This window comes from Jaculus jaculus, chromosome 23 (genome assembly GCF_020740685.1).
Source record: "Jaculus jaculus isolate mJacJac1 chromosome 23, mJacJac1.mat.Y.cur, whole genome shotgun sequence".
In the NCBI taxonomy this organism is placed as follows: domain Eukaryota; kingdom Metazoa; phylum Chordata; class Mammalia; order Rodentia; family Dipodidae; genus Jaculus; species Jaculus jaculus.
Window position 1 is genome coordinate 10,574,078 of NC_059124.1, and position 23,146 is coordinate 10,597,223.

Below are 23,146 nucleotides of genomic sequence, written 5' to 3' on the forward strand. Positions count from 1 at the left end.
TCTTACAATCATGGAAATGTTAATAAAAATTAAATTGAAAAAATAGTAATTTCTCAGTTCTTTTATTTTTTTTACAGTCCCATTTTTATTTTTTAATATGCTTGCAAGCAGAGAGAGTCAGACAGAGAGATAATGCAAATGTCAGGGCCTCCAGGCACTGCAAATGAACTTGAGATACATATGCTACTTTGTGCATCTGGCTTTATGTGGGCCCTGGGGAATTGAGCTCCTGTTGTTAGGCTCTGCAGACAAGTGCCTTAACTCTCTCCAGCCTCCTGTTTTTGTTTTTTTTTTAATTTTTAAATTTTTATTAACATTTTCATGATTATAAAAAAAATATCCCATGGTAATTCCCTCCCTCCCCCCTGACACTTTCCCCTTTGAAATTCTATTCTCCATCATATTACTTCCCCATCTCAATCAATGTACTTACATATATACAATATCAAGCTATTAAGTAACCTTCTCCCTTCCTTTCTCTAACCTTTATGTCTCCTTTTTAACTTACTGGCCTCTGCTACTAAGTATTTTCATTCTCACGCAGAAGCCCAATCATCTGTAGCTAGGAGCCACATATGAGAGAACATGTGGCACTTGGCTTTCTGGGCCTGGGTTACCTCACTTAGTATAATCCTTTCCAGGTGCATCCATTTTTCTGCAAATTTCATAACTTCATTTTTCTTTACCACTGAGTAGAACTCCATTGTATAAATGTGCCACATCTTCATTATCCACTCATCAGTTGAGGGACATCTAGGCTGGTTCCATTTCCCAGCTATTATAAATTGAGCAGCAATAAACATGGTTGAGCACGTACTTCTAAGGAAATGAGATGAGTCCTTCAGATATATGCCTAGGAGTGCTATAGCTGGGTTATATGGAAGATCAATCTTTAGCTGTTTTCAGAACCTCCACACTGATTTCCATAATGGCTGGACCAGATTGCATTCCCACCAGCAGTGTAGAAGGGTTCCTTTTTTTCCACATCCCCACCAACATTTATGATCATTTGTTTTCATGATGGTGGCCAATCTGACAGGAGTGAGATGGAATCTCAATGTAGTTTTAATCTGCATTTCCCTGATGACTAGTGACATAGAACATTTATTTAGATGCTTATATGCCATTCGTATTTCTTCCTTTGAGAATGCGCTATTTAGCTCCATAGCCCATTTTTTGATTGGCTTGTTTGATTCCTTATTATTTAGCTTTTTGAGTTCTTTGTATATCCTAGATATTAATCCTCTATCAGATATATAGCTGGCGAAGATTTTTTCCCATTCTGTAGGTTGCCTCTTTGCTTTTTTCACTGTGTCCTTTGCAGTGCAAAATCTTTGTAATTTCATGAAATCCCAGGGATTAATCTGTGGTTTTATTGCCTGAGCAGTTGGGGTTATATTCAGAAAGTCTTTGCCAAGACCAATATGTTGAAGGGTTTCCCCTACTTTTTCCTCTAGCAGTTTCAGAGTTTCAGGTCTGATGTTAAGGTCTTTAATCCATTTGGACTTAATTCTTGTGCATGGTGAGAGAGAAGAATCTATTTTCATCCTTCTGCAGATATATATCCAGTTTTCAAAACACCATTTGCTGAAGAGGCTGTCTTTTCTCCAATGAGTATTTTTGGCTTTTTTATTGAATATCAGGTGGCTATAGCTACTTGGGCTTACATCTGGGTCCTCTATTCTGTTCCATTGATCTACATGTCTGTTTTTGTGTCAGTACCACGCTGTTTTTGTTACTGTGGCTCTGTAGTATAGGTTAAAATCAGGTATGGTGATACCACCAGCCTTATTTTTGTTGCTCAGTATTATTTTAGATATTTGAGGGTTTTGTGATTCCAAATGAATTTTTGGATTGTTTTGTCTATTTCCATGAAGAATGCCTTTGGAATTTTGATAGGGATTGCATTAAATGTGTAGATTGCTTTAGGTAAGATTGCCATTTTCACAATATTGATTCTTCCAATCCAGGAACAAGGGATGTTTCTCCACTTTCTAGTGTCTTCTGCAATTTCTCGCTTGAGTGTTTTAAAGTTCTCATTGTAGAGATTCTTTACTTCCTTCGTTAGGTTTATTCCAAGGTACTTTATTTTTTTTTGATGCAATTGTGAATGGGAGTGATTCTCTGATTTCATCCTCTGTGTATTTGTTGTTAGCATATGTGAAGGCTACTGATTTCTGTGTATTTATTTTGTATCCTGCTACATGGCTGTAGGTTTTGATCAGCTCTAACAGTTTTCTAGTAGCGTCTTTAGGGTCCTTTATGTATAGAATCATGTCATCTGCAAATAATGATAACTTGATCTCTTCCTTTCCAATTTGTATCCCTTTTATGTGTGTCTCTTGCCTTATTGCTATGGCTAAGACTTCCAGAACTATATTAAATAAAAGTGGGGACAGTGGACACCCTTGTCTTGTTCCTGATTTTAGTGGAAAAGCTTCCAGTTTTTCCCCATTTATTAATATGTTGGCTGTAGGCTTGTCATAAATAGCCTTTATTATATTGAGATATGGTCCTTCTATTCCCAGTCTCTGTAGGACTTTTATCATGAAGGCGTGTTGGATTTTGTCAAATGTTTTCTCTGCGTCTAATGAGATGATCATGTGATTTTTGTTCTTCAACCCGTTTATATAATGCATTACATCTATAGATTTGCGTATGTTGAACCATTCCTGCATCTCTGGGATAAAGCCTACTTGGTCAGGGTGAATGATCTTTTTGATATACTCTTGTATTCTGTTTGCCGATATTTTGTTGAGAATTTTTGCATCTATGTTCATGAGGAAGATTGGTCTGTAATTTTCTTGTTTTTGTTCTATCTTTGCCTGGTTTTGGTATCAGGGTGATGCTGGCCTCGTAGAAGGCGTTTGGTAGGATTCCTTCTTTTTCTATTTCCTGGAAAAGCTTAAGAAGCAATGGTGTTAGCTCTTCCTTAAAGGTCTAGTAAAATTCAGCAGTGACTCCATCTGTCTGCCCCCTCTTCTGAAAAATTCCTTGAGCCATGTTGAGTGCATTTTAGGTCTACTTCAGTGCTGAGCTCTTAGGAGCTGTGGATCTCAGGTTTTGTAGGTGTTGGGTATCTTTAGTGTGTATCTCCTTCACCTTTGTGCTGATATCAGGTTCATTGAGAAAGCAGCACTTTTGCTCATTTCCCCAGTTCTTCTGTGGTTTCAGCTGGGGCCGGGATGAAGTGTGCTGGGTCATTTATCTCCTTGTGTCCCGAACCCATCTGAAAAAGAAAAGCAATGAAATTGGAAGAATCATCAGGACTTACTTCTAAAACCTTTATTCCACAAAATTGAATAATCTGGAATAAATGGATGAATTTAATGGGACAACCAATATTAATTTAGAGAGAATTTAAAGGGTATAGACCCTCTTATAGCCCAAGATTAATTGGAGCTTGACATTAGAAAGCAAAATAGTTATCTGGATATGATTTTAACTTATTTCCCAGTTTCAGATAAGTTTTCCTTTCTACTGAGTGGATCTGTTAGCCAATCCAAGAGCAGGTTGGTTACCCACTGTGGCTGTGTGCCACTATTGCACTTTGGTGCGCCTCATGTCAGGTTATTTGCTTTTGAGTTGCTTGGACAGATGTTGGCCACTTTCCTCTGGTAATTCACGTAGTGCCTTCCAGCATTAGATGGGCTAAGTGTTTGGGGTCTGGCTCTCCTTCAGTTTCCAACCAGGTCTCTCCATGGTCTGTGCCAACAACATATGGTGTCTTCAGCAGTAGGGTGGGTAATCAAGTGCTCTGACAGAAGTCTGTGTTGTTTGTTTTGGGAGACCTTGTAGGTCTCTCCATTCAACAGCTTGTTGTGGATGTTAACTGTGTCCTAATACAGGGAATTGCAGGCCAGTGCCAAGGGAAAAGTAAAATGGAGAAGACAGAAAAAAAAAAAACAAAAAAAAACAGGAGAAATTTAAGATTAAGCTTCATCTCTCCCTCTCCAGGCTCCTCCATTCAGGTGCCTCCCCTGAGATTCTGTTGAGGATTCAAACTTTTAGTCTAACTTCCGTGATATAGGTTTCTATGGTACCAGTTCAATTTGGGTTCTCTTCCCCTCCCCCCAAGCCCTAAGCTTTCTATTGTCTAAGCCTCAAGATGCCATTAATGTATGTCAGCAACTCAGGCAGATCCAGGTTAGGAAAACAAATGAATGAGCCCATGTGGTGATTGTCTTTTTGTGATTATGTGAGTTTGCTTAGAATGATCTGTTCCAAGTTCTACCACTTTTCTACAAATTTCATTATGTCATTTTTTCTTACTGCTGAGTAGAATTTATTTATCCTTTCATCACTCTCCATATTGATTGCCATAGTGGTTGTACCAGCTTACATTCTCAACATCAGTGAATGAGTGTTCCTGTTTCTCCATATCCTCACCAACATTTGTTTTCATTTGAGTTTTTAGTGTTTGTACTGGGATAAGATAGAATCTCATAGTTATTTTAATTTGCATATCCTTAATGGTTAGTGATGTTAACCAGTTTCTTAAGTGTGTGTTAGCCATTTGTAATTCTTCCTCTGAGAATTCCCTATTCAATTCTCTGCCCCACTTTGGAATGTGTTGTTTGATTTTTGTTGTTGCTGTTGTTTAGTTTTTTAAGTTCTTTGTAGATTCTAGATATTAGTCTTCTGTCAGTGGAATATCTGGCAAAGATTCTCTCCCATTCAGTGAGTATTCTATTGGCTTTGCTTATGGTATGTTTGTCTGTGCAAAAGCTTTTGGGCTTCATGAGATCCCATTGGTTGAGTGCTTGTTTAATTTCCTGGCCTACTGAGGTTGTGTTCAGGAGGTCTTTTTCCAGTCCTATTTTGGGGAATGTGCTTCCTATTTTTCTTTTTTTTGTCCAGTAGTTGAAGAGTTTCAGGTCTTATATTGAGGTATTTAATCTATTTGAACTTGATTTTTGTGTATGGAGAAGTGAATGGGTCTAATTTCATTTTTCTACATATGATCATCCAATTTGTCCAACACCATTTGTTGGTGATGATTTTTTTTCTTCCAGTCTACATTATTAGCATCTTTGTCAAAGATCATGTAGCTTAATTACTTGGCTCAGGTCTGGGTCTTCAGTTCTGCTCCACTGATCTGTATTTCTCTTTTTGTGCTAGCAGTGTGCTGTTTTTGTTACAATGGCTTTGTACTGTCTCTTTAGATTGGGTATGTTGATACCTTCAGAGGCTTTTTTTTTTTAATGTCTGAGTATGTTTGGATATCTGATGCCTGCTTCCATTCCATATGAATTTTGAGATCATTTTTTCAATCCCTGTGAACATGATTTGGGTATTTTTATTTGTTTTGCATTAAATCTATATTGCTTGTGGTAGAATTTCCATTTTCCTAATCTTAATTCTACATATCCAGGAACATGGGAGGTCTGTCTATCTTGTCAAGTCCTACCCAGTTTCTTTCTTTGTTTTGTTTTTTTAATATTTTCACATATAGGTCTTTAACATTCTTGGTTAGTGTTATTCCAAGGTATGTAATTGTTTTGTTGTTGCTATTGAAAATGGGACAGCCTCACTGATTTCTTTCTCTGTATAGTCCTCCATTGCAAATAGAAAAGCTACTGATTTTTGTGCATTGATTTTGTATCTTGCCACTTCAATGAAAGAATTAATTACCTTTTGAAGTTTTGAGATGGAAAATTTCAGGTCACTTATGTATATGATCATTTCATCTGCAAATAGGGCTAATGTGACTTCTTTCTTTCCTATTTGAATCCCTTTTATTTCTTTCTCCTATCTTATTGCTTGGGCTAGTATCTCTAGTACTATGTTGAAGAGCAGTGGTGAGAGTGGGCACTTCCATCTTGTTCCTGATATTAGTGGGAACTCCTTGAGTCTTTCCACATTAAGTATTATTTAGACTTCAGGTACTTTATATATAGCCTTTATTGTGTTGAGATATAAACCCTCAATGCCTATTCTTTCCAGTATTTTCCAGTGTGGTCTTTTGTCAAAGGCCTTCTCTGCATCAGTCAAGATGATCACGTGGTTCTAACAGTTAAGCTTATTTATGCAGTTTATTACATTGACTGATTTTTGTTTTGTTTTTCGATGTAGGGTCTCACTCTAGCCCAGGCTGACGTGGAATTCACTATGGAGTCTCAGGTGGCCTCAAACTCACAGTGATCCTCCTACCTCTGCCTCCCGAGTGCTGGGATTAAAGGTGTGCCACCACGCCTGGCTTACATTTACTGATTTTTGTATATTGAACCATCCCTGCATCACTGGGATGAAGCCTAGTTGGTCAAGGTGGATAATGCTTTTGATGTATTGTTGAATTTGGTTTACAAGGATTTTTATCGGGATCTTTGTATCTAAGTTCCTCAGGGATATAGGCCCATAGTTTTCTTGTTGCATCTATGTTTGCTTTTGGTATTAGGGTGATGCTATCTCCATAAAAGGAGTTGGGGAGGATTCCCTGGTCTCTGATTATGCAAAACAGATTGAGAAAAATTGATTTCAGTTCTTCAATGATGTTTTGATAGAATTCAACTGATAAGTCATCTGGTTTTGGACTTTTCTTTTGGGGGAGGTTTTTGGTTACCTTTTCAATCTCCATGGATATGATAGGTTTGTTTAGATTAATCTGCTCTGGGTTTAGCTTTAGTAGGTTGTATATATCTAGGAATTCATCCATTTATTCCAGATTATTCAGTTTTGTGGAATAAAGGTTTTAGAAGTAAGTCCTGATGATTCTTCCAATTTCATTGATATTTGCTGATCTCTCCTTTTTCATTTCTGATTTTGTTAATTTAATGTGTCATGTCTCTCTCTCTCTCTGTTTTTTTTTTTTTTTTTTTTTTTTTTTTTGCTTGATCAAATTGGCCAGGGGTTTGTGAATGTTGTTTATCTTTTCAGAGAACCAGCTGTTCATTTCATCTATTTTTTAAAATTTTTATTTATTTATTTGACAGTGACAGAAAGAGAAAGAGGCAGGTACAGAGAGAGAATGGATGTGCCAGGGCCTCCAGCCACTGCAAATGAATTCTAGATGCGTGTGCCCCCTTGTGCATCTGGCTAACATGGGTCCTGGGGAATTGAGCCTCAAACCAGGGTCCTTAGGCTTCACAGGCAAGTGCTTAACTGCTAAGCCATCTCTCCAGCCCCATTTCATCTATTTTTTAACTTGTTTTCTTAGTTTCCAGTTCATTAATTTCTGCTCTAATCTTCATTATTTCTTTCTGTCTGGAACTCTTCAGTTTGGATTCTTCTAGTTCTTCCAGTTCCTTTATGTGGACAGTTAGGTTACTACTTTCTCTGTGTCTTTGTAATGGATTCATTGAGCACTATGAATTTACCCTTAAGGACTGCCTTCATTGTGTCTCATATGTTTTGGTAGGTGGTGTTTTCATTAACATTCGATTCTAGGAATTTTACAATTTCCTTTTTGATTTATTCAATGATGCCTTCATTGTTTCAAAGTGTATTATTTAGTCTCCAGGAGCTGATGGTGTTCTTGATGTGTCTCTTGTTAATTTTGAGCTTTAAAGCATTGTGATCTGACATGATGGGGAAGTTACTTCAATTTTCCTGACTTTATGGAGGCATGTTTTATGGCCTAATATGTGGTCAGTTTTGTAGAAGGTTCCATGGGCTGTAAGAAGAATTTGTGTTTTGTGGAGTTGGGGGTGGTGTCCATTAGTTCTAGTTGATGTATGATGTTGCTGAGCCCTATTGTTTCCCTGTTGAATTTCTGCTTGGATGATCTGTCTATTGATAATAGTGGGGTATTGAAGTCTCTGACTATGATGGTGTTGGTGTTTATTTCTTTGTTGTTGTCAAGTAGGTTTTGTTTTATAAACTGGTGTACCTGTGTTTGGTGCATATTTATTTATAATTGTGATGAGCTTATTACCCTTGATGAGTAAGAAGTGACTTTCTTTGTCCTTTCTGATTACTTTTGGTTTGAAGCCTATTTTATCAGATATTAATATAGCAACTCCCACTTGTTCTTTATTTCCATTTGCTTGGAATATCATTTTCCACCCTTTCACCCTGATGAGGTGTCTGTCTTTAGTGATGATGTGGGTTTCTTTAAGACAGTAGATAGACAGGTCAATTTTTTTTAAAAATTTTTATTTATTTATTTGAGAGTGACAGACACAGAGAGAAAGACAGATAGAAGGAGAGAGAGAGAGAATGGGTGCACCAGGACTTCCAGCCTCTGCAAATGAACTCCAGACGCATGCGCCCCCTTGTGCATCTGGCTAACATGGGACCTGGGGAACCGAGCCTTGAACCGGGGTCCTTAGGCTTCACAAGCAAGCGCTTAACCACTAAGCCATCTCTCCAGCCCCAATTTTTTTTTTTTGACCCAGCCTGATAACTTGTATCTTTTGATGGATGAGTTAAGACCATTAATATTTAAGGTTATTACTGTGAGGTTTGAATTAATCCCTGCCATGATAAGGTATTTTATGGTGTTTAGTGCTTTCTTGTATTTTGTACTATGTAGAGCCTCGCCTATTTTTGGTTATTGTGATCTTCTTGCTGGCTCTTGAGATTGTTTGTTTGAGTATTCCCAGAAGTATTCTCTGTAGGTTTGGCTTTGTGTTCATATAATCATAGTGTTGATTTTTTCCATGGAAAGTTTTTCTTTCACCATCTATTATGAGGGGTACTTTCAGTGGATAAAGTAGTTTGGGTTGGAAGCCACAGTTTTTTAGGGTTTGATGTGTTCCATTCAAGGCCCTTCTGGCCTTCAAGGTTTCCATTGAGAAATCTGAGGTAATTCTGATGGTATTGTTTTTGTGCTTTGTGAGTTGTTTCTCTTGTGCTGCTTTTAACACTCTTTGCTTGTTTTCATTGTTAAGCATTTTAACTGTGATTTGCCTTAGAAAGTTTCTTTTTTGGTCCTTTTGGTGTTCTGTGGGCTTCTTGTATCTGGATGGACCTCTTTTTTGAGTGATTTATAAATTTTTCTTCAATAATTTTGTTGAATATGTTCTCTATGCCTCTCACCTGGATTTCCTTTCCTTCTGGTACACTCATCATCTGGATGTTTGGTCATTTCAGGGTATCCCACAGTTCTCTCATATTCTCTTCACTTGATTCTTTGAACTTTGTGTAATTTTTGGCCACTTGATCAATTTCTTCTGTCTTGTCTTCCAGGTCAGAGGTTCTGTCTTCCACATGAGTACTCTGTTAGTGGTGGGTTATAGAGGGTTTTTTTAAATATAAGTTTTATTTGATTTTTATCTTCTGTTCTGTTATTTTGCATCATGCCCCCCCTTTTTATTTTCTATGTAGTGTTTCACTCTAGCTCAGGGTGATTTGGAATTCACTATGTAATCTCAGGGTGGCCTTGAATTCATGATGATCCTTCTACCTCTGCCTCCCAAGTGCTGAGATTAAAGGTGTATGCCACCACACCTGGCTATGTCCATCTCTTTTTGAGGTATGATTTCAGTTCAAGTTCTGACTTTCTTCTTGCTTCTTGGAATTTACTCTTACATTTGACCAAGCCTTCATTAATTTTAATAAATAGGTTGTTGAGATCTTCCATTTCTTGACTCACCTTCAATCTCTTTTGAGGGTTCTAATGTTTTCTCCAATCAAATTAAGCCTACTGTCAAAAGCTGAATGTACTAAGAGATGATTCTGTTCAATTTTGTTGATAAAATTGTTGGTTCCTTGATGGTTTGCTTCTTCTTCAGCAATTGTTTTGATCAGGGTGTAATTGGTGGTTGTGTTTTTATTTTGGGTTTGAATTTCTGTTCATTTTTTCTATGACTTCATTGGAGGCTTCCATTTTAGGACTAGGCATCCTTGGTGGAAATCTCTCAGTTTTTTGACTTTCATTGGCTTTTTTGCTTTGTGATCTACCCATTTTAAGGAGACTCTTTATTTTATTGAGTATGAAGCAAGTTTTTGTCCTTTGGCCCGTTCACCCATTGACTCAGGTGAACATGGATGTTTGTACCCAGTTGCCAGTCAGGATATCAGAGCAAAAGGCCTGATTCCACAGCCCACACAGGGACTAGGCCTCCAAGGAACTGGGAGGAACTAGAAAGCAGGAATCTGGCCTATTCACTTCATACCACACTTGCCTGCACACCATCCAGCCCAGGGAACCCAGGCCAGGGAACTGGTACGAGCCAGGAAGCAGGGATCTGGCCCACTCACTCCATGCTCCTGTGCCCATCTGCACACCCTCTGCCGCAGGGAACTGTAATAGCTAGGAAGCAGGGATCTGGCCTAATCACTCCATGCCATTCCCTTCTAGCCAACTACTGGGACTTTCAAAGTGCCATTGGATGCCTTGCATTTTACATCATGCATGGTCACCAGTTTATGGGGGATAGATGTATAATATGGTCGGTTGGATTTAGTTGTACCCCCTAAATTCATATGTTCTGAATGCTTGATCCCCATCTGATGGCAGTTTGTAGGTGGAACCTTGCTGGGGAATTGTGCTGTTGGGGGCAAGCTTAGAAACTTAGCAAAGTCTGCTGCTGCTGTTTCTGCTGACCATCAGATGTTGGGCCAGGAAGTGATTTTTAACCTCTAATCAATGACATGCTTTCCTTTATCATCATGAAGTTTCCCCTTGGAATTTCAAGCCAAAATATGCCCTTTCCTCCCATGAGCTGCTTCAGAATGGGTGTTTTTTAATAGCCATGAGAAGGTGATCATCTACTTCTAAATCACCATTGTAATATATAAACATCCTTTCATTTCTGTTCCTTGACATAACACTGACATTGATTGGATTATCAGAAGTGGTTCTAAAGAAACAGAATTAAAAGGTTGAATTTCCTAAGTGGATTCATTGTTAAGTGCAACTGCCTGTCCAACACCAACACCAGCACCAGCAAAGAACTCTCCTGGTGACATGAAGAGCACTGATAATTCATGCTGTGAGGTTTTTAGATAACTGTGTATTTGATGTTCCTCATTTTCCTTTTGTGAGGAGCAAGGAATTGAGTTATTTTATAGTTAAAACTTTGGCATGTTTGTGAAAATGTAAATAATATAATGATACTGGCAGCTTGCTTCTAGCATCTTTGAAGAAAGTATATAAACACATACTCACAGATAAAGTTTCCAGGCTCTGTGTGTACCTAAAGAACCAAAATATTTCTAAGTGTGTCCTAGAAGAGCCTTCTCTCCTGGAGCCATAATGCTCAGGTTGCCAAGAACTAACACAAATCCCTCATCATACAATGTCTAACTTACTATACAATGTCAAGTCCCAGCCTGGTAGAATCTTTGCAGTTCAAATGTGGGCCTTGATTGGAAGAGTGAGATCCTGTAACTTGAGATGGAGATTTGTGGGAAGACCATGGTAACACAAAGGACATTGAACTGTTGGATTCTGGTGGGTTTATTTTGCGTAAGGATGTGGCATTCCCATACATAGCAACAATTATATCTCCAACCCCTGCAGTATTGCTCTCTGCCTTTGCCTCTTGAATCTGAAATTGGAAATGACCTTACATGAAGGCTATCCTAAGCAGCACAATACTGATGTTCCTTAGCACCCAGTACTCAGTACTTTGCCTGTAGGCCTGTAATGAGAGTTAGCAGGTAGAATATGTGACTAGTGAAGATGTATGATACACTCTTCTTAAGAGCATCCTGAGTTTTGCTACTCATTCAAGCATAAATATGAAATATATCTGTGGGTGAATATATTCAGTGTATGGGATGATGGGCAAAGAAACATAAAAGTAGTTCAGGCTTCAATTATCAATATGGCCTAACTGTTCAGAGAGTAATCATTTACTAATGAAGCTCACACAGTTAAAAATACTTGGCAAAGAAAACTAATAAATTAAATTAAAAAAAATACTTGGCAAGAGTTTACTGGAATGGTTGGCTGAAGCATGGGTCAAAAAATGGCTAACAGTATATGACCTGGAGCTCCTTGAGTTTTGTTTGTTTGTTTGTTTTTGTTTTTCCAAGTAGGGTTTCACTCTAGTCCAGGCTGACCTGGAATTCACTGTGTAGTCTCAGGGTGGCCTTGAACTCACAGTGATCCTCCTACCTCTGCCTCCTGAGTTCTGGGATTAAAGGCATGCACCACCATGCCCGGCTCTGAGTTCTTACTAAAGGTGAAAACAGGTTTGTACACTGATAGATGAATTTGATTATCTAAGAACACAATTCGATTTGATATTTAAATGTTGGAAACTAATGGTAGAAATCTTAAAAGCCTTTTATCTGGTAGTAAATGATTATGGTTCTATGAAAACAGATATATCCATGTACCATATATTTGAGTTAAGGTATTTCAGGTTGTGTGTATTCATTAGATTGTAGTTGCATGGTTCATGGCATACACAGTACAGTGCGTGCATGTGTGTGTGTTCCCAATAGAGGCTGCAATAAAATTACCTAAAGTACCTAATGCAACATGCAGAAGTGGTGCCAGAAACACCCTGGGTTCATTTATTACATATTTGATTATGTATTAATATCTGGTCATTGTTCAGAGTCCATTGAGTTTTGCCACATTTTTCATGACTCCTACTTTAATTTATTAAATTCCATATGGAAACTTGATCCACACATTAAGAATAGTTTCTGTACTATTATCATCTTCTAGATACTCTTTGTGGAATATTATGGTGCTAGCCTTAACCTATGCATTTTCTTTCTAATGTGATTACATTAAAAAAAAAAAAAAAGAACCTGAGCTGGGTGTGGTGGCACATGCCTTTAATCCCAGCACTCGGGAGGCAGAGGTAGGAGGATTGCCATGAGTTCAAGGCCACCCTGAGATGACAGAGTTAATTCCAGGTCAGCCTGGACCAGAGTGAGACCCTACCTCGAAAAACCAAAAAAAAAAAAAAGAACCTGGAGAATGGAATTTCAAAGGGGAAAGTGTCAGGGGGGAGGGAGGGAATTACCATGGGATGTTTTTTTTTATAATCATGGAAAATGTTAATATAAATTTAAAAATTAAAAAATAAAAAAAAATAAAAAAGAACCTATAATGATAATGATTTTTTATTCTATTATCACAGTAAGGTACTTTGACTCTCTGCTCCTAAGATACAACATACAAACCAACTGCACTATTTTGTAATTCCTTGCTAAGATACACATAAAGAATGAATGTTGTTTTCTTTTCTTTTCTTTTTTTTCAATGTAGTGACTCTCTTCAGCCCAGGCTGAAGTGCATTTCACTATGTAGTCTCAAGGTGGCTTCAAACTCAAAGCAATCCTCCAACCTCTGCCTCCAGAGTGCTGGGATTAAAGGCATGTGTCACCACACTCAGCTTGAAGACCTGTTTTCTGTTCTTATTCCTATGGACTTGTGTTGAAGAAAAATATCTCATTATAGGAGTTGGTGTCATTTGAAGATGTAGCTGTGGACTTCTCCTGGCAAGAATGGCAGTACCTTGATATTGCTCAGAAAACCCTTTATAGGGATGTGATGCTAGAAAACTACAACAGCCTGGTGTGCTTGGGTAAGTTTCACTCCCTTGAAACTCTTAGTAGCAGTTCCTTTTCTTTACATTCATGAGTATAGGTGTCATTGCTAACTTCTAATGTTTTGATGTTGTGATTTTTAATTGACACATTGGAATTGGACACATTATATACAACTGTGCAGCCTTGCACTTCACATATGTAATGACTAGAGTCTGTCAGGTCACCTATTATATGGGGAACACTTAAAAATTCTTGTAGCTGTTTTTAAATAATTTGTTGCCAGATTCATAGTTACTACTATACTATAGAACATAAGAAATTATTCCTTCCAACTGCATTCGTTTTTTTCTTGTTTATTTATTTGTTTTTCAAGGTAGCATCTCAATCTAGCGCAGGATAACCTGAAATTCACTATGTAGTCTCAGGGTGGCCTCAAACTCTTATCTGTCATTCTACTTCTGCCTCCTAGTGCTGGGATTAAAGGCATGCACCACCATGCCTGGCTCACCCAGTTAATTCTTTTTTTTTTTTTTAAATTTTTTTGTTATTTTTTTGAGAGAGACATACAGAGAGAGAAAGAGGCAGATAGAGAGAGAGAGAGACAGGGCACACCAGGGCTTCCAGCCACTGCAAACGAACTCCAGATGCATGTGCCCCCTTGTGCATCTGGCTAACGTGGGTTCTGGAGAATCGAGCCTCGAACCAGGGTCCATAGGCTTCACAGGCAAGTGTTTAACCACTAAGCCATCTCTCCAGCCCTCACCCAGTTAATTCTAACCATACCCTCTCCATCCCTTTTCCTTCTACTCCTTTTGTATATTCTAATTACCTGTTGCTGCAGCTAGCTTCACATGGCTGTCAGAGAATATTCGACCAAGTCTAGCTTGTGGGAGGAAATTGGTTTTTTCTCTTTTGGGTTACAGACTCATGGAGAAACTCCATGATTACAGGGGGAAATTATGGCACGAGTAGAAGGTGGTTATCATTTTCTGGCAACCATCAGGTGGACAATAGCAACAGGAGAGTGTGCTAAACACCAGCAAGTGGAAGCTAGCTCTAATACCCATAAGCCCGCCCCCAACACTATACTGCCTCCAGGAGGATACAATTCCCAGATTCAAACCAGCTGAGGACCTAGCCTTCAGAATACATAAGTTTATGGGGGCACTTGACTCAAATCACCACAAATGTCTTATTGTTTTATTTTGTATTTCTATTAGGCCAATTTAAACTTTGTAAGTGCAATGAGAAAATGCATGATTTTTCTTTTGGTGCCTATCATATTTAATTTATATCCTATGAATCTTCTGGGAAGAAATGAAACATTTATTTCAATTATGAAAAGATTTAATAGCCCTAAGGGGGAAAATCATCAATTCCAACTTGATTAGAGAAGAAAGGCTAGTTTCATAAAGATTTGATCTTAATTTTTTTTTTTATATATTTCTTACAGGCAAGAGATAGAGAGAGAGAGAATGAATGAGAATATGAGAATTGGCATGTCATGGCCTCTAGCCACTCAATTAAACTCCAGATGTATGTGCCATCAATTTCACATGTGTGACCTTGTGCACTTGCATCTCTTTGTGCATCTGGCTTATGTGGGACTTGAAAAGTTGAACCTGAGTCCTTAGGCATCATAGACAATCACCTTAACTTCTAAGACATCTCTCCATCTCAGACTTTGTTGTTGTTGTTTATTCAGGTAGGGTATTAATAGGGCCTGGATTATCCAAGAAGTCACTCTAGAGCCCAGGCTCTCCTCAGACTACAGTGATTCTCACACCTCAGGGTCCTCAGTGTTGGGGGTAAAGAGTATATCACTGCATCTGGCTCCATTTCTCTTTTTCTCTGTATAGTCATTTGGTCTACACACAAACTATTCTAGTCTCCTTTGAGATTTGGAAGTATGTTGTTTATTGCCCTCATCTTATATCCTAGCCTAAGAGTTCATCCTTTTTTCATCTTTAGGTGCTTTGAATTGAATATAGGCCTCATGTGTATCAGATAACTCATGTACAACTAAGGTATTTTTTTTAGCCTTAAGACTTCAGTAGTCATTGTAGAAGAGTGGTGGGAGAAAGCGTCTTTATTTTGTTGAATGCCCCATGCACTCACCTCTGGTAGGTGTCACTCATCTGCAGTGACCAGGATGGAACATCAGATGATCTTCACTGTCAGTCTTTCACGAGTTTTTTTTATTTTAAGCCAGAGGCTCATTTTACTGATTCCAGAACTTGCAGGGCTGCAAAGATTCTTGGTTCTCTGTTCCCCTGCAGGCCAAGGGTAACAGGTGTGCATGGTCTGGCACAGCTGTTTTACATGGGATCTGGAGATTTGAACTCAGGTCGTTTTAGACAACCACAGGCTCACATGCTTACATGAGGAACCACAATTATTTTCTGAGCCCAAGTTTGTAATAATTTTATATGCCTTTCTTCTTTATTTCCTGTTTCACTGAGAATTTTATTACCTATATTCACTCAAGATACCGGGCTTGTAAGTTTCTTTTGTGTGTGACTATAGTTTCACAATCACTATAATGCTCAGATGTGAGTTTACAGTTGATAATTTGCCAGTTCCAATAATGGGTGTTTTTTTCAATGACTATTTTGGGCCTTTTTCTTGGAAATCATTAGAATCCCCTTTGTTTTATTAGCATTTTTCTAGTATGAATATATTGAGACAGAAGAATTTGTTGGTCAAATATATTATGGTTTTCATGAGATATAGAACCTCTGTGTCATTCCTTTTCCTATAATAGAAAATTCTGTCATGGAAACTGGTTTTTTTTTTTTTTTTATTTTTTCACTCGTGATCATAATTATTATGAATGTTCACTTATTTGAGTTCTAGTGAATCAAATAGCCCTTATTATTTCCAGTTCCTTGATTTGCCTGAACTATTTTTAATTTTTCATTTTGCAGTTTTTTGTGTACCTTATCAAATTTGCTGTGTTGTGTCCTTTTGTTTTTTATTCTTTCACTGAGTTCTTAGCAGTCTTTCTTACTCATTCTTTTCTATGACAACTCTATCTTTCTTTTACCTGTCAAAAATGTCATCACTTCTCTGATTTTATTTTGTTCCCTCTCATTATCTTCGTTTAATTTTTGTTTTTAAATCATTTCTTATACTTCATGTTGGCTAATGTCACCTGAGGGTGGTATTCCACTTAGAGAACCTCATGAAGGTAGACCTTCTCTAAGGAAACTTTTAAGTTCACTATGTAGAACAAAGTTCCTGAAATGGAATCGTCATCTTTCATGAGTCCTCCTGATTTAATGTATTTGCAAAATTTGTCCATTATTTCCCATTTGCAGGGCACTGTATGAGCAAACCAGAGTTGATCTTCAAGTTAGAGCAAGGATATGCACCATGGAGTGTATCAGAAAGCTCAGCTCAGAGGCATCCAGGCAAGTGAATACAAACTGGGGAAAGAAGGTCACTGACATAAGATGTTATTGGGAATAATCGTGCTAACTTCTCTTCATCAATTTCTATTCAAGTCATGAATGCTCCTTTGACTGTGAATCAGACATGTTTTCTGTAATTTTTCAAAGCACTTTGTCCATACCCACCTATAGCCCTGGTTCTACCATTGCCTCTTTAATTTTCCTTGGAAAATATTACGTGTTAGATTTTGCACCTGAATTGCCATTTGCCCATGTTTTGTGATAAATGCTACTGCTTTCATCTTGTTATGATAATATTCTGACAAGAAACAGTTTAAGGAAGGAAAGTACATATTTAAGTGCACAATTCAGTGATGGTGACCATGCTTACGATGATGATAGAAAGTTGAAATCAAGACAGTAAGCTTAATATTTACTATACTAATAAGTGTAGTCACCTTTGGAATTTAAAAGGAAATGAGAAAGGAGAGCATCAGAGATTCCAGACTAAGATAAAAGACTAAAAGTTTTCTCCATGTTAAAATGTCCATGAGTAGACTCAAGTTGACAAGGAATATTACATATTTGAAAGAGTGGTAGTGTGCCAGGGATTGAAAAAGAGGAGCAGGGACATCTAAAAGGCAGAAAAACTGAATGACACTTCAGAGAAAAACAAATTATCCATTCTCATCTCCCAGATGAAAATACAATGCAAAGCCACAAGTACAAGGTAAGAATGGCAGAACTAAAAGCTCTTGTGCCAAAATCTTATTATATTTGATATTAGTAGAAATCTGTTTCTGACAAGTGATAAATTCAAAGAGTAGTTCTGTTTGACTGTGACTCAATCTATAACATGTAACTTGCCTTAGAGAAGTTGCATCAATTTATCAAAATACCTTGGAGTGCTGGAAGATATCATCTGTCTACTCTTTAAACCTGGAAACAAGGAAAAACCACAATCCTGAGAGGCTATAGACACATGGAATATTTCTGAGTGTCAGATACAAGATGCTGTAGTGAAATCTGACAAAGTCAGGTTTAGAATCACTGAACAATGGTAATCTTAGGGAACTCAAGCTATGGAGAGTTTGGTGGTATTACCCGTCGTGGTGAAGATTTATCCACATTGCTTCTTGACACAAAGAAAGAGAATACTAAGCTTATACTGATCATATTAGTTTGCTTCCAGACATTTATCACAGCTTCCCAGGTTTAGCTGCCATGTGCAACTGGAAACTATGAGTCCAGGTTGACCACATGGCTGTATTCCTTCCCTTATGACATGTGGTTGTTTCTTTGTTGAATAAGCAAAGCTCAAAACTTAGCTAAATAAATCCTGGTTTTCTCTGAGTTTTCATTGACACATATGGAAGATACACTGCACTTTTGCCTGTATTTGTAAGAATTGTGGGGCTTTTATAGTGAGCAAAACTTCTCTTGGTCCCATCATCTTAAAAGGTTATTGATTAGCCAGGGTGGTGGTGCACACTTTAATCCCAGCACTCGGGAGGCAGAGGTAGGAGGGTTGCTGTGAGTTCGAGGCCAGCCTGAGACTTCATGGTGAATTCCAGGTCAGCCTGGGCTAGAGTAGGACCCTACCTTGAAAAACCAAAAAAAAAATCATAATACTAACAATAATAAAATAAAAGGTTATTGATGGTCACCAGTGAGTGCCTTGTATGCAAAAATATTTTTTTGGTTTTCCGAGGTAGGGTCTCACTGTATCCCAGGCTGACCTGGAATTCACTCTGTAGTCTCAGGGTGGCCTCGAACTCACAGCAATCCTCCTACCTCTGCCTCCTGAGTGCTGGGATTAAAGGCGTGCGCCACCATGCCCGGCCTGCAAACATAATTTCTTACATGAATGCAGCCCTGTCATTGATGTTTCTTATCATCCATCATACATTAACAATTGGAATAACTATATTAGGCTTCAGCTAAAACCCCAATTATCTCTCCCAGACTCTGTGAGATTCCAGTATTAGTGAGGATGGCTATAGAGTTTCTTGAATTTTTTTGTATGTTTCAACTATTTTTCTACATTGTTTTCTCTTTATTCCATATGCTGCTGTCTTTTATGTTTGAATTTTAGTTTTCTTACCTATATTTGATTGACTATTTTTCTTATTTTGCTTTCACATTTTAGTGTGGTTTGTTTGCTTTTTGTCCCATGAAGTCTTCTCTGGAGATTTTTTGTTTCTTTTTTTTTTTCTTTCCATTTTTTCAATGTCAAAACAACAACAACAAAAAACATGAGACCATTTGACAACTAGGTTATCACACTGAAACTTAAATTCACATTAGATTAAATCCCTTCCAGTGTAGAATGGCTGTCTTCAGAAAAGTTAGCCAACTTGCTGTTGAGATCACATTAAAAGTATCTCCAGCAAGGTGTGGTGGCTCACACCTTTAATACCAGCATTTGGAAGGTAGAGGTAGGAGAACTGCAGTGAATTTGAGGCAACCTTGAGACTGTAAATAAATTGTAGATCAGCAGTGGCTAGAGTGAAACCTTACCTCGAACTCCCCTCAAAAGGAACCCCAGAGGTCAATAGTCTCACATAGAGACATTTCACAATTCAGAGACCTCCAATAAATTGAGTGAATATAGGAAATCTGTAATTTTGCATGCACTTAATTGTTTAAAACATCTCTCATGTCAAGGAACAAACCACCAAGTATAATTTGCATGGGGTATTCATCTGTATCAAGACTAAATTTAGTAAATATAAGAGTAAATTAGTATTAATATAATTGTTGTGAGATATCTTACAAAATTATACCAAAATTAGGCCCTATTTTGTATAAACATTTTTTTCCTTCCATAGCAAAATTAAAACTTCAAGTGAGAATCTTCTACACAAAGCCTCATGAATGTAAACAACTCCAGAAAGCTCTCTATCACAAGTTACATCCCACTCATCAGAATGCTCATACGTGTGAGAAACCATATGAATGTGATGGGTGTGAGAAATCTGTCTTCTGGAAGTCACAACTCACTCTTCACCAGAGAACTCATACAGTTCGGAAGCCATATGGCTGTGGGGATGCTTTTCTGAAGAAGACACATTTCACCATTCATCAGAGAACACATACAGATGAGAGGCCACCTGAATGTAATGAATGTGAGAATACTTATCTGAAGAAGTCAAGTCTCACTAATCATCAGAGAACTTATTTGGGTGACAAACTGTATGAATGCAATGAATATGGGAATGCTGTCTTCTCTAAGTCACAACTAAGTGTGCATCAGAAAACTTACACAGTTGAGAAGCCATATGCTTTTAATAGATGTGAGAAAACTTTCTTCCAGAAGTCACAGCTGACCATTCATCAGAGAACACATATAGCTGAAAAACCTTATGAGTGTAATGAATGTGGGAAAGCTTTCTCTCATAATTCACAACTCAACATTCATCAGACAACACATACAGGTGAGAAACTATATGAATGTAATAAATTTCAGAAAAGTTTCTACCAGCAGTCAGACTTTACTGTGTATCACAGAACTCATATGAGAGGGAGACCCTATGAATGTAATGGATGTGGGAAGACATTCTTGACTAAGTCATCCTTCACTATACATCAGAGAACCCACACAGGTGAGAAGCCATATCAATGTAGTGAATGTGGGAAAGCATTTCATAGGAAGGCAAATCTCACTCTTCATCAGAAAACTCATACAGGTGAGAAACCATATGAATGTAATGAATGTGGGAGAGGTTTCTTTTACAAGTCACAACTCACTGTACATCAGATAATTCATACAGGTGAGAAACCCTATGAATGTACTGAATGTGGGAAAGGTTTCTCTCAGAAGTCATACCTCGCCATTCATCAGAGAATACATACAGGTGAGAAACCATATGAATGTAATAAATGTGAGAGAGCTTTCTCTCATAAGTCACACTTCCTTATTCATCAGAGAACACATACAGGTGAGAAACCATATGAATGCAATGAATGTGGGAAAGCTTACTTCAACAAATCAACACTTAATGTGCATCAGAAAACTCACACAGGTGAGAAACCATATAGATGTAATGAATGTGAGAAAGCTTTCTCTCGTAAATCACACCTCACCATTCATCAGAGAACACATACAGGTGAGAAACCATATGGTTGTAATGAATGTGAGAAAGCTTTCTCTCATAAATCACACCTCACCATTCATCAAAGAACACATACAGGTGAGAAGCCATATGAATGTAATGAATGTGAAAAAGCTTTCTATCATAAGTCACACCTCACTACTCATCAGAGGACACATACAGGTGAGAAACCATATGAATGTAATGAATGTGGGAAAGCTTTCTTCAACAAGTCAACACTTAGTGTGCATCAGAAAACTCACACAGGTGAGAAACCATACAAATGTAATGAATGTGAGAAAGCTTTCTCTCGTAAGTCACACCTCACCATTCATCAGAGAACACATACAGGTGAGAAACCATATGAATGTAATGAATGTGAGAAAGGTTTCTCTTGTAAGTCACACCTCACCATTCATCAGAGAACACATACAGGTGAGAAACCATATGGATGTAATGAATGTGAGAAAGGTTTCTCTCGTAAGTCACAACTCACCATTCATCAGAGAACTCATGCAGGTGAGAAACCATATGGATGTAATGAATGTGAGAAAGGTTTCTCTTGTAAGTCACACCTCACCATTCATCAGAGAACACATACAGGTGAGAAACCATATGGATGTAATGAATGTGAGAAAGGTTTCTCTCGTAAGTCACATCTAACCATTCACCAGAGAACACATACAGGTGAGAAACCATATAAATGTAATTAATGTGAGGAAACTTTCTTCCATAAGTCACAACTCATCATCAGTGAAGACATACAGGTGAGAAACTATCAATATGAGTGTAAGAGAGCTTTCTTTTACAAGTTGCAATGCACTTCACATCAGAAAATTTACACAAGTGCAAAAACATATGCATGCAATTGATGTGAGAAATCTTTCTTCTGGAAATCACACCTCACCATTTACGAAAGAACACATTTGGGTGAGAAATCATAGGAATGTAATGAATGTGGGAACACTTTCAGCCAGAAGTCAACCTTCACTATTCATCAGAGAATTCTCATAAGTGAGAAGCCATATGAATGTAATGAGTGTTTGGAAAGCTTTCTTCTTCAAGTCACTACTCACTATACATCAGAGAATTTACACAGTTGGGAAGCTGAATAAATGTGTAAAAGCTCCTTTGTGGAAGTCACACTTTATCATTCATCAGAAAACACATAGAGTTTGGAAGCCATATTAATGTAATGAATGTGAAAAGGCTTTCTTCTGGATGTGAAACTTCATTATACACCACAGAATCCATACAGATGATAACCTGTAAGAATGTATTTAATGTAGCAAAACTTTCTTCAAGTCACTTCACTTTCTTCAAGCTCACTATGCATTAGGAACTCCTTCAGTTAAGTGTGTATATATATATATGTAATAAAACAAAAGAAGGTTATTGGAAACTGTTGTTTAGGAGCCCTGTGAGTGTAAGGAATGCAAAGGAGAATTTCACTGAGAGTCATACGTCACTGTATGTGTGAGAACTCATACATGTGAGATATGTTTCAAATAAAGAACAAGTTTTCTTCCTGCAATTTAGACTTTAATTTATATGATGACAATAAAATCATTAAACCTAATTTTTCATTCTATAATTTAGATCTTACCAAAATGCAGAAAATAGTTTTGTAAAGATTCTTTTTGGTAATTCATTCTCTTTCTCTCTCTTGCTGTTTTAGTTTTATTTGTTTCAGAGAGAGAGAGGCAGGTAAAGAGAGATAATTGATGCAGCATCATATTGTGTGTTTTGGCTTATATGGGTTATGGTGAGTTGAATGTGGTTCCTTTGACTTTGCAGGCAAGTGCCTTAACTACTAAACCATCTATCCAGTCCTTCCTCGCCAATTCTTGCATGTCAAAAATCTTATGAATATGGGTATTGTCAATTATTCAGTTGACAATAGAATATACATGTAGGTAAGGAACCCTGTGAATATAAAATATAATAAGAACTTTCCTAGTATAAAACATTGTCATACAACACTTATAACTCACACAGGAAATGTACCCTGTTAAATGAATCTTGTTTACTTGATAAGATTTTTTTTTTTAGACACACATACACACACACTGAGATAGAATTGGCATGCTAGGGCCTCAGCCGGTGTAATTGAACTCCACACACTTGCACCACCTAGTGACCATGTGCAACCTTGTGCTGGCCACACCTTTGTGCATCTGGCTATGTGGGTTCTGGAGAGTCGAGTATGGGTCCTTAGGTTTCATAGACAAGTGTCATAGCTGTTAAGTCATCCCTCTA

At 37.7% G+C, this 23,146-nt stretch overlaps 1 protein-coding gene across 1 annotated transcript in view; it reads left to right on the plus strand.

Annotated features, from left to right (window-relative positions):
* The window catches only part of LOC101595982 (zinc finger protein 717-like), a 45,232-nt gene extending 22,766 nt beyond the window's left edge, over positions 1 to 22,466 (plus strand). Inside the window, exons 4-6 of the mRNA XM_045139735.1 lie at positions 13,310 to 13,436; positions 16,722 to 16,814; positions 19,625 to 22,466. Coding sequence (XP_044995670.1) covers positions 13,310 to 13,436; positions 16,722 to 16,814; positions 19,625 to 21,600 — 2,196 coding nt within the window. The 3' untranslated portion in view covers positions 21,601 to 22,466. The remainder of the gene's footprint in view (positions 1 to 13,309; positions 13,437 to 16,721; positions 16,815 to 19,624) is intronic.
* Positions 22,467 to 23,146: the final 680 nt, after the last annotated feature.